Genomic DNA, 12,813 nt, shown 5'->3' on the forward strand with positions numbered 1-12,813 from the left:
AGTTCCACCTAATAAATAGAGATTAAAAAAGAAATGGAGGGGGGATGTGTAGTCAAGTGGTAAAATTGAGGAAAATGAAGCCACACAGCTGTGTTTGTCACCATGCTGCTTCACATAAAAGATGTTAAGTCAAAAGAAAAAATTACTTTTGGTTCAGTCAGGGCAGGACAAACCAGATGGCAGCTTCATGAAGAAGAAAGAATTTGAATTATACTTTGTACGAGAGACTGAATTTAAATTTGCACATCCCACAGGAGAAGGGTAAGGAGAGAAAACAGGATAAACAAGTTGGAAAGTGAATGATTTCAGATGAACGGGGTAGAAAGTGGCTATCAATAGATGAGTAATGTTGTGGGGGGGGGTGGGAAACTAGGGCAACAAAACATATGGCTGAATCTACAACCAAGGCAGGGATGGAGGGGGGTGGCTTTGATTGGTATCTTATTGAATTGCCCTGTATTTATATTATTCCTATACAGCTGACTCTTGAACAACACAGGTTTGAACTGCGTGGGTCCACTTACATGCAGATTTTTTCAATACATACTACACAATCTGCAGTTAGTTGAATCCTCGGATGTGGAACCGTGGATATGGAAGGCTGGCTGTAAAGCTATACGTGGATTTCGGTGCAAGGTCAGCACCCCAGCATTGTTCAAGGGTCAACCGTAATTACTTAACCACAAAAGTCCAGGTTCTATACATTTACACATACTTACATTTAGATGGTCTTGCCTTTGAGTCTTCCTAATTTTCTCTAATATTGCCAAATTTTCTTTTTCAATTCCTTCATCCTCTGACTTTTTCCCACTAATAGGCTCTTCTTCCTTCATTTCATAATGATCTAAGTCTTCTATATCCTAAAAAAATTTAAAAATTTAGCTTATTCAAGCTCATGTCAAAAGCTAAATTATTCCTGACTCAGAGAACAAAGAGAATACATGTATCCTAAAAAAGCCTTCACATTCCATTCAAAAGGTTCTCTCCTTTTATATACTATACTTTAAAGCTAGAATCTGAGTAAAGCATATTTAATAGTTTTACAAAGCCATAACTACTACCAAATGAGCCATCTTAAATTGCTTTAAATCTCCTATTAAGGGGAACTTCTGCAACAGTTTAGCATGAGGTACCAAGAACCATAACTCGACTTCTAGAAATCTATTAGATTCAGTTTAGAAATTAGTCTAAAATGTGAACACAGATTTAGGCATAAAGATGCCTATTTCAACTTTATAACCACAAAAACAAAATCTTCATGTGCAAAATATCAGAACAGTTAACTTAATTCAATGGAATACCGGAAGACCATTAAAATGCCAACACAGCATAATGGTTTCTTCTGTATCAATAATGAAATGAAAAACACAGAATACAAAAATGAATATATAGAATCTTAGTTATGCCAAAATAAGCACAGAAAAAAAGAATAGGAGGACACATACTGAAATACTAATAATTATCAATAGAGACATTTAGTGCTTTTCCTTTTCCAAGTTTTCTGTAGTGAGCACCTATTGATTTTTATAATTAGGAAAAAAGTTAGAAAAAGAATTTGAGTATCGCTAAGCCAACATCTTTAATCACTACATCATTCTTCTCCCTCCCTTCCCTTAGCATCAGCTCTTACAAATTTAAAAATTCTGCATAGATTTGTATAATAAATCCTAACCTTTTTCTATTACCTTTCTTCTAACTTTACCTCAATCATCAAAATCTCTAAAGAAGTAGTTTATACTTTATCTCCACTTTATCAAGCAGACTAATTCACTGTGATTTCTAGACCAGGTTAATAATTTAGATCACTTTCGTCCAGACTCAATGGTCTTTTTCTTGGACTGCCATCTCTTCAACTCCTGTTACATTCCTTTCTTATTCATACCGTGTCTATGACTGCATGCTTCATGGAGCTCCCTCCCCCTGGTTTGCACCTTTCAGCTACAATTTTCCATCCTACACTTGTTTTCCTCAGAGTTCTCACAAATACCCTTGGCCTGTACCTCCTCCTCCTCCTCCAACTTCAACCTCAGTCATGTTCTAATCCACAAAATTTCTCCACTTGAGTATTAATCAACACAGAATTCATCATTATCTTTACAAAACAATATTCACTGTACACTATTCTCTGCTTAAGGCCTTACCAAAATCATACCAAATATAAACATATTTGTCTCTAATTCAAGACTTAGCCATCTGCCTTTTCTAGCCAAACTTGCTTTCCAAGACTCCAATACAGCAATGTCTTTCTCCCAAAAGGACAGCGTCCAATGCACCCAAAGACACCATGCCCAGGGTTGTTCTGGGCCTTTTTACCACATTATTTTAGTTGCCTAGGATATCTTTTCACCTATCCTAATTTGACATCTCCAAAGTCCATCCCACCTTTCTAGATTTCCCTAAATGCTGCTGTCCTTTCTTCTTATTATCTTGTGAGGGGAAAAAAGAAAGGTACATAAACTTTTTGAGTACAATGTCTACTTTACTGTACATTGGACCCATGGTAAAGGTTTAATTTTTCTTTTTTTCTGTTTTATTTATTTTTGGCTGTGTTGGGTCTTTGTTGCTGTGCACGGGCTTTCTCTAGTTGCGGCAAGTGGGGCTAATCTACGTTAAGGTGCACAGGCTTCTCATTGTTGTGGCTTCTCTTGTTGCGAAGCACGGGCTCTAGGTGTGCGGGCTTCAGTAGTTGTGGCACGTGGGCTCAGCAGTTGTGGCTCACGGGCTCTAGAGAGCAGGTTCAGTATGTGTGGCGCACGGGCTTAGTTGCCCTGCGGCATGTGAGACCTTCCCAGACCAGGGCTCGAACCCACGTCCCCCTGCAATGGAGGGCAGATTCCTAACCACTGTACCACCAGGGAAGTCCCAGTTTAATGTTTTCTTGCAGTTTATTCCTAAGTTAAACTGCATGAAAACATTAAAAAAAAAAATCTATCCCCCCAAAAATCATTCTAACTGGACAATGTTAAGAACTATTTTACTTCCAGACTCACAAAACAAACCAACAACTACTTTAGTTCTAAGGCATTCTAAGAAGTGTATTTTAGATTTAAGGTAATAACCTAAATTAATTCTAAGATCCAAACAGAAAAATGTTTTAAAACCAAGACTGTGGAACTCAAATCCCTTGTATCAGGTCAATGTAGAGACACAGATTCTTCATTATGAAGTTTGAATTTAAATGCAAAGACTCAGAGCCTGAAAACGTCTAAAATTTTATCAATGGCTGGCAACTAAACTGACTTAAGCTCAGTGTCTTTGGAATTTCCTCTTTGATATTCTTAGATGATTTTTCAACATGAGATAGTTTTCATTACTTCTAGTGAATAGTCACTGAAATGTGGTCAAATTCTCCTTTTATTCAAACACAAAAATTCTGAAACTTCGTAGTTCCTATTCTTAAACCAAATCAGGTTAAGTACTGATTACTATTAAATGTAACTATAATTTTAGTGCTAAATGTTAAGAGCTCTTATTTTCCATGAAATAAAATCCAAGGACATCAGATAAGAAATTTGCTAAAAAGTATACCATGAATTAGAGGTAAAGCCAGACTTTAGAAATTGTATTAAATTACAAATTCAATGTGCTTCTCATTATTCCACATTAACAATGGTTTATAAAGGAGATTAGAAAATTAATAAAATGTTCAAAAGTGAAGATAGTTATGAAATGTTATTCTTATATAAAATACCTACTTCAGCCATCTCTTCCTCTTCCTCCTCTTCTGAAGTCACTTCTTCTGCTGTCCCATTCTGCAAAGAGAAAAGAGTTTGCCAGGACTACACAGAATAAGTAAGCAAACACTGAGTACTTCAGAAGATTTTAGGGACAAAGTATCAATCATCTGTCACTGCAGTTCCACTAAGAGCTTATTAAAGTTGAAACATTTACTTTTAAATTCAGCTTTGATTTCACAAATAATATTTATCAGCTTTTTAAGAAGAAGCAATTTTGAAAAATTCAACTTAATAGATGCCTTAGAAATTAAGAAAGGCAATTAGTCAAATATAAAACAAAACAGAAAAAAAAATTAAACATATTCTAATTTAAAGTCAGAAAACATTTTACACATATAGCTACGTGTATAAGGCTAAGGGCTTCTTTTGCTTAAAATACCCCAGACGATGGGTTTCTTAAAATATCTACCTTTTTAGCTTTGAAAAGCCTGAATCTTTCCATAAATTCTACTGGCTTACATTTTAAAAGGTCAAATGTGTTACACAGGCATAGACACTGTACAAAACTAAAAGTTACAAAGTGATCACCATTTCACTAAGGAGCTATTTTTCTTTTTTTTTTTTTAAACAACATGTCATTTACCACAATATTTCTGTATAAGACACAATTTAACACTCATTCACAACGAATCTGACGAGGTTTCAAGAAGGGCCTTCATACCTAGTTTTGTCAGAGTTCATAAAGACAAGCTTCCTGGACCACAGCACAGTTCTCTACGACACAATATATAAAAATTTAGTAGGATTTTTTTCCCCTAGAAATTCTTGCTGTATTTGTTCCAACTACAGCTGGTAAGGATCACACTCATATAGGACGCCAACCTTGCTGGCCTCTTAGTGTGTCAGAACCAGAGAGAAAAGACAATTTTTAATGTAACTCAATGCAGCAGCAAAATTTCTTAACAGATTTATCTCTCCCTTTTACTCAGGAGTTGTAAAAGTCCACCTGCCAGCACATCCCCATTCACGTGCCACAGGCAGAGCACAGGTGTGCAAAACCAGAAAGGGGAGGCCATAGCACAGAAGACTGACAATTGCTGAGGACACTCATAACAACTGATACTGATCAATGGTATACCTCATCTATAAATGAGTAGATAACCAAGCATCACCAGATATTTGAAGAAAACTAGCAATCTGAAAGAAAGGCACCAAGTTGAACAAGCAGAAAAAGTGACCTGAAGCATTATTAATGAAGGCAATAAAACAGAATTTAAAAATCTAATAATTGGAATCTTTAGCAGTAATTGAGAAGATACTGCATCCACAAAACCTAACAAGATTATTATGTAAAGAACAAGAAAGTTCTGGAAAATCAAAAAGATCTCCCCTCAAAGAAAAAAAAAACTCAGAGGGGCCAGAGAGAACAATGGACCTAAATGAACAAAATATTTATGACTGAAGAAGACAACCAAACTGTGACATTCCCCTAAAATGTGGAGAAAAAGTAGGTGGGAGACGGGGAGAAGGTGATTAAAATAAGAGAAGAGTTAGGGAAATGGAAATAGGAATACAGAGATCCAATATTTATCCAGCATTCATTCAGAAGATGAGGGAAAGGGACAAATGTTGCCAACCTAAAGAAGGACTTCATAATAGCAAGTGGCTCTGAATGCCCCAACGAATGTTGGAAATTAAAACCCCATGCTTCACAGTTAAAGAAAAAAACCATGCCGACTTCCAGAAAGAAAAAATATAAAGAGCTAAGAATCAGACAGGCATCAGCCTTTTCATCTGTAACAACAAATACCAGAAGAAAAAAGTGTAAAGAACTTGGAAGAGACTCAATTATGAACTTAGAATTTGATATCTAGTTCCATCAGGATGGGAGCCATACCTGTGTTTGTTCAGCACTGGATCCTCAACATTTACATAGAGTACATAGAGTGCTTTACACAGAGTCAAATAAATATTTGTTAAATGAATAATAAAAACAGACACAGTATTCAAGGAACACTCTTCATACACATCCCCACAAATCCTTTCTAGAAAAAAAGACATTATTCAGGGATATAGTTCAGAAAGGGGCAACCATGGAATACAAGAAACAGCAATAAGCGGAGACAACAGCAACATCAATGGTTAAGTCTAAGCAATTGCTGCTAATGCAGCTGAAAGGTTACAGGCCATATTCTCTGACCACAGTGAAAAACGAAAAACCCCAAAGCTGTCTGAGAATCTCTAAAAACATTTTTTTCTAAATAATTCTTGAATTTAAGAAGAAAATGGACCGTCATGCCCCAGTAATCCACTCTTAAATACATGCCCAGAGACATACTTGCACGGGTGTACTATGTACTACAGACAAGAATGATCATGGTAGCACTGTTCCTAATAGCAAACTGGAATTAACCCAAATGTCAGTAAACAGTCAAATGGATAAGTATGTTATGGTACATTCAAACAATGGAATAAATACAGCAATGTAAAAGAACTACAGCTACACACAATATAAATGAATATACTCACAATGGTGAGCAAAGACAAACATGAAAGACTACATAGTATAACTTAATACGAAGCTCAAAAAACAGGCAACGCTAAACCATATTGTTCAGGGTTGCATATATGAGTGATAAGACTAGAGAAAAGTAAGGAGAGGATTAGCATACAAGGGAATGATAATCTGAAAGGAGCCTGCAGAAGATTCTGCAGTGCTAGCAATGTTCTATTTCTTTACCTGGGTGGTGGCTAGGTGGTATAGTTGTCAGGTATTCACCATAACTTTTATACTAAACTTATGTCTATATGCTTTCAATACATATTATTTCGAACTTTTTCTTGTAAAATATAAGAGTGATACGAACAAGAGATGGAATCAAACTACTTAGAAAACACAAACTATTTAGAAAATAAGTATACTAAATTTTAAAACCTGTGCAATAAAGTCAAACAGCACTCGGAATAAAACAAACACCCTTACATGTTTGATAAAAAAGCACTTTAAATCATACTGATCCAGTAAACTAAAAACGTAAAAGGAGACATTATTAAGACTGGACTGAAAAATAAAAACATTCAATTTAACAAATAAAACTAAGGGCCAGTTCTTTCAATAGACCATTATAATAAAACAGACAAGCTTCTGACAAGGACTCAAGGAAACTTCAGGATTATAACCACAGATGAAGATGATGCAAAAAGTGAATACTCTGCACATCTTTCCAAGAGCTTTAAATGTATAGATGAAGTTACCAATTTTTTAGAACCTAAAATTACTAAAACTGACAGAAGAAATGGAAAATCTAAATAGACTAATACACAGAAGAGAAAAATGGATCAGGTTCAGATCTTTGTTTAAATCAGGCTTTCTCAACCTTGGAACTATTGATATTTGGGGCCAAATAATTCTTTGCTGTGGGGAACTGTCCTGACATTGCAGGATGTTTAGTAACATCCTGTCTACCCACAAAAAGCCAACGGCACACTCCTCCAACCCGGCCAGCTGTGACAATCCAAAATATAGCCAGATACTTCCAAATGTCCCATGGGAGGCAAAACTGCCCCCAGTTGAAAATTACAACTGTCCTAGATCTTAGGAAAAAAACAAAGGCTTGGGGCTTCCCTGGTGGCACAGTGGTTGAGAGTCCACCTGCCGATGCAGGGGACACGGGTTCGTGCCCCGGTCCGGGAGGATCCCACATGCCGCGGAGAGGCTGGGCCCGTGAGCCATGGCCGCTGGGCCTGTGCGTCCAGAGCCTGTGTGTCAGGAGCCTGTGCTCCGCAACGGGAGAGGCCACAACAGCGAGAGGCCCGCGTTCCGCAAAAAAAACAAAAACAAACAAACAAAAAAACACAAAGCTTCCCAAGTCATGAGACTGCTTATACCCTGATACCAAAATGAAGCAAGAAGAGCTTAAAGGGAAACAGACTATATTACAATCTCACTTAAAGTATAAAAATCCAAAAATAAAGTATCACATCTATTGTGTTCCACCCCCAACTACCAACCTATGTAGGCGCCGAACGTTTATTATGGGAATGCAAGGATGACTCAAAATTAGGAAATTTCTTCATGTAATTCACAAGTTATATCTTGTGAATGGAATTAAATGCAGTCATGAAAAACAAGGTAGAGATATATGTACTGTGTCCACGATATATTAAGTTAAAAACCTAAGTTGCAAATATTCTAAAGAAGCAGATTGAACATAAAATATATTCTTCTCCCATCTCTTTCCTGAGGCTCCACTAGAATTACAATGAAGACATACGATGAAGAATAAACACTGTACAAACACATAATGGTAACAAAAAATAAAAGGGGGCTACCAGCAGAAAAAAGAATTCACTCATGCTAGAAGATGACAGTGAATGGAAGAATGGTAATTAATGGAGCAAACAAGTAAAGCCATAGGGTAGGGGATAATCAGGTGGCTAATTTGTCCCACAGCACCCTGGAGAGGCTCTAGACTCAGGCACCAGGTACATTTCGACAGCAGGAGTGATGGATAGGATTGAAAATGTAGATTAACTGAAAGCCTATATACAGAACAAACTGTCCAGCCACCAAAACACACTGCTCTCCTTAAGCAAAACTCAGGCATACATATCTACCTCAAGCAAGAGATTATAAGGTTTCATGTCCAGAGAAACCAAATAGTTCCAGCCATCATTTATGATTATGCCAGGAAATAGGGGGTGGGGGATAGGGGGTTGAAGTCAGCTTAAATTCCTCCTAAAAGCGATCAGTTAACAAGTCTTGGCAACAAAGAACTCCCAATCAGCCTTTCAGTACACCTCTCTCAAATATGAATGAAGAAGAGGAAGGAAAAAACATGAATAAGCAACAAAGAATAAATAGATATATGAGGAAAGTCTTCAGAAAGAAAAAAAAGACCAAGATAAACTAAAAAAAAAATTATTAAAGACTTATTAAACTTATTAAAGAAAAATAGAGATGCTTGAGGGAGTGTATCAAAGTAACTCCTTAAAGACACTCACGAATATATTACATTGATAAAAACAAAAACAGAATGCTATCAATAAGGAATAATCAGAGAACAAGAACTTATGGTTCATCTTTGGAGAGGACCCACAATGAACGACACCTCCCAGCATTCATCCCTTATATGGACCCCTCCCACCATATGGGCTGACCCTGGACTTGCTTTAACCAATAAACATGGTAGAAATGACACTGGGCCAGTTCCAGATCTAAACCTTACGAAACCCTGGCAGCTTCCACTTTTGTGCTCTTAGAAGCCAAAAATAAAAATTCTGACTACCTTCCTAAATAAAGAGAAGCCACGTAAAGAGACCCTGGAATGAGGAGATGTCATGTGGACAGAAGGGCCATGTGAGGAACAGCAAGGCACCAGACATGTGAATGAAGAAGGCATGCTGGACATTTCAGTGCAGTCATGTGTCCAAATAACTACCAGTCCCAGCCACTATCTGACTGCACAGTGAAGTCAGCAGAAAAACTGTCCAGCTAAGCCTAACCAACTCACACAGTCGTGCGAGATAGAACTGTTGTTTTAAGCCATTAAGTTCTAGTGTAACTGGTTAAGCAGCAATAAATAACCAAAATAAAACTTAAAGTTATGACTGTTCAAATAAAATTTCCAGAAGTTGAAAGATAAGAAAAACATTCCAGAATTTGAAATTAAGACAAAGAGACAGAATACAGTGATAATAAGAGATACAAAGACTCAAATGAGGAGGTCTAAAATCCTATTAGTAAGCATTCCAAAATGAACAAATAAAGAATGGAAAGGAGAAAGTTACCACAGAAAAAAATATAAGAACATTTACCCAAGAAGAAAGATTCAAGAATCCAAATTTGAGAAGGTCCATCCATACTGAGTACCCAACAAAAATGGAAAAAACAAACAAACAAACAAAAAAACTCAGTACACCACTGTGATATTTCAGAACAGCAGGGAAAGGACAAAGTCCTAAAAGCTTCCCGAAGTCGCACAGAGATGACTAAGACTCAGAATGGCATCAGGCTTCAATACCATTGACTAGAAGACAACAGCAGTTACCATTTATTCTCAGGGAAAATTATTCTCAACTTAGAATTATATATTCAACCACACTATCAGTCAAGTGAAGGCAGTTACCATTTATTGGGCATTTACTATGCATCAGGAACTGCTCTAAATGATTTACATGCACCAACTCATTTAATCTTTATAGCTCTCCCCAAATATAGGTATTACTACCATTTCCCCATTTTGCAAATGGGAAGCTGATGTACATATTGCTAGGTAATTAGCCCAAGCTAATTAGGTAATTAAACCAAGATTCAAACCCATGGTGGTCTGGCTATACATATATATATATATATATATATATTTTTTTTTTTTTTAAGAAGTTGGAACTCAGAAAATGTACTACCCCTTGACGTTTTTCTAAGATTTTACTTGCGTAAAATCATTTTCCTCAGGCAAAATGAGAAAAGGTAAGCCAAGAAAGAAGACATGAAATCTGGAAACAATGGATCTACTACTCCAGCAGAGGAGACAAGAAAAATTTCAATATGACAGCTTAATAGCCAGCCCAGAAAAGAACCTGCCAAGACTAGTGCAGAAGAGCCAAAGGCTCCAGAAGAGAGGGAGATCTCATAGAAAAGAGACAGAACATAACTTTTTTAACTAAGAATTATTATTATAAGGAAGACATTGCAAAACAAAAAACTGTACAGATGAAATATAAAACTCTACACTACAAAGTCCTAATGATAAGTGGTGATTATTCATATTACTAAATATAATGATGTTTTAGGAAGGGGAGGTGGGTGGGTAAGTGGGTGGTATAAAAGCTAAATCTTTGTTATTGTACAAATCAATAAATTATGCCTAAATAGGTAAATCCAGAAATCCAGAGAGGTTAGAAGTGGTGGTGAGCTAGTGGGTACTTCTGCTGCCTGGAGGAGATAACATTTGAGTTAGGACTTAAGAAGCACAAATGGGTATAGAGAGATGGCATTCCAGGTGAAGGTAAGTGAATAAACAAAAGCAAACAACTGCAGAAGCAAGGAACAGTTATGGAAACCAGGAACATTAACAAAAAGGTGGTGGTAGGGAGGGGGCAACTGTTTGCCTGTCATAGTAAATAAGAGCAGCTCCCAAGAATGAAAAGGTTATTTTTAGTACCTAAAACAAACAAAACAATTCAACAGGAAAACAAAAACTAAGTTCTAAATAAGTTGTATAATAATGAGAAATCATCCTAGTTTTACTTGTGCTTGAGACAATTTATTTTAGCTCTTGAACACTAGAGAATTTTTACTTTACCTGACCCGTGGGTAGTGGTTGATCTAGCATCTCAACATCCAGGTGCTTAGGAAGGTTATATAATCTGCAGAGTTCACATATCAACCACTTCAACTGCTGACGAAGCTACAAAACACATTTCAGTAAATAAGCATTATGTTAAAGAGCCCTTAGAGACATGAATAACACTATAACTACTGTAACTAATCCAGTAGGAAATGAGAAAAGTTTATTACTGCTCAATTACAGCCTACAGATAAAATAACAGTCTTTAAAAAATATTTTAGGGGCTGCTAGTGTAAGAAAGTTACTATGGCTTTAGTGCAATCCCTACAACTGATACCTAGCAGAATGACATCAACAAAATGGCAGAGGAAGGGGAGCTCCAGACATTGTCTAATTTTCAGTTGTTAACTTCTTTTCTTAGTAACTTACAAGAGTACATTAATACATTAATGAGGCTACAAAAAACAGAGGCAGTGTTGCTGCACACGGTTTATAAAATTATATATTTCACAGTCATTCATTTGAAAGTAGAGGCAAATGTGGTCTAGCAAACAGAGGCTTGGAATCCAGGTGACCTTGGATACAGTATCTAACACCCTGAGTTTTGAGTCTCCCCATCTATAAAACAAGGAAATTAAAACCTTCTCATAAGGGTAAAAATTAAATGAACTCTTCTGTGAAAACACTTGACATTTAGTAGGCTCTTAAGTGTTTGCCTAAACAAACAAACAAACAAAAACCTTACGAGGAAAACTGCAAAGAATAACTCGTTTCCATTTTTAAATCCAGATTTTTAAGCATATTACTTTAAGTAAGCAAGGTAAATTATGTGCACAAACATGTTTTTCATTGTTTAAAAAATTGTTTTCAATGTATAAGTTTAGAATTATGATTTAAGAAGAATGGTCACTATCAGTAACCATGATTGGCAGCAAGTAAGGTAACTTAACTTCACTTGGTCAGGAACAGTTTCCTGGATGTCTCTAACCAAGAAAAGAGATGAAGAGAAAGGAGCAGGTTTATGAAGGACTGAGGAAAACAGACACAGAATTAGAATGGGTTAAACAAAGCAAAGAACAAGCCTTTCCAAAGTGGACAATGGAGCAAGTAAAAATGAGGAAAGTTGAGCAGTAAATTAGTATAAAAAAATATCCTCAAGCTTAAAAAGCAGCAAAGCCCCACCGTGGATTTGTTATCCATCCAATAAGCTCTGTTTTGTGCTCAGTACATAACAAAGACGAGGCAGGGTGAGCTGGACACAGACCCGACACTCCAACCCCTGGTACAGGAAGAGCTACGGTAGCACTGTGGGAAAGACAGCAGCGTGGTGGAGATGCACCAAGCAGTAAGAAACAGGGCAGCACAGCTTCCAGGAATTTCAACTTCACGCTCCACCCAAAAAAGTGTTTGAGGGATCGAAGGAAGTAACTAAGATCATGGGGAAGAATTTAAGAAATACTTACAGAAGGGAGATGGACAGGTCTTAGAAATTTACTAGATAGTCTGGAGTTGAGGGGGTGGGAGTCAGGAAACACTGGTATAAAAAAGAACTCTAAGATAGTTCCCAGCTTCAGACATGGGTAACAAGTTTCATTATTTCATTTTGCCCCATTCACAATCACAGAGAGAATTTTTGAGGGGAAACATGATGCGGGAGGTGGAGTACTAAGAGGTAGATGAGTTTAAATTTAGATGTAATCATTTTGAACAGCCACAGCACATCTGGGTAAGATTCCCTGGATCTGTGTGATATATAGACAGATAATGGGTTTCAAACTCAGGAGATAAATTTTATCTAGAGATACAGATTTAGGAATCACTGGAATATAGGCCATGATTTAAGTACT

General features: G+C 36.8%; 1 protein-coding gene across 3 annotated transcripts in view; it reads right to left on the bottom strand.

Moving 5' to 3' along the window:
• The window catches only part of UBE2Q2 (ubiquitin conjugating enzyme E2 Q2), a 69,964-nt gene that overhangs the window by 43,681 nt on the left and 13,470 nt on the right, over positions 1 to 12,813 (bottom strand). For 2 of the 3 annotated variants that reach the window (XM_060154968.1, XM_060154954.1), the window contains exons 3-5: positions 10,982 to 11,086; positions 3,696 to 3,752; positions 720 to 860 (exon numbers count right to left, since the gene is read on the bottom strand). In XM_060154968.1, the coding sequence (XP_060010951.1) occupies positions 720 to 860; positions 3,696 to 3,752; positions 10,982 to 11,086 (303 nt within the window). The remainder of the gene's footprint in view (positions 1 to 719; positions 861 to 3,695; positions 3,753 to 10,981; positions 11,087 to 12,813) is intronic. The other variant, XM_060154958.1, reaches the window with a different exon arrangement.

Source organism: Lagenorhynchus albirostris, chromosome 1 (genome assembly GCF_949774975.1).
Source record: "Lagenorhynchus albirostris chromosome 1, mLagAlb1.1, whole genome shotgun sequence".
NCBI lineage: Eukaryota > Metazoa > Chordata > Mammalia > Artiodactyla > Delphinidae > Lagenorhynchus > Lagenorhynchus albirostris.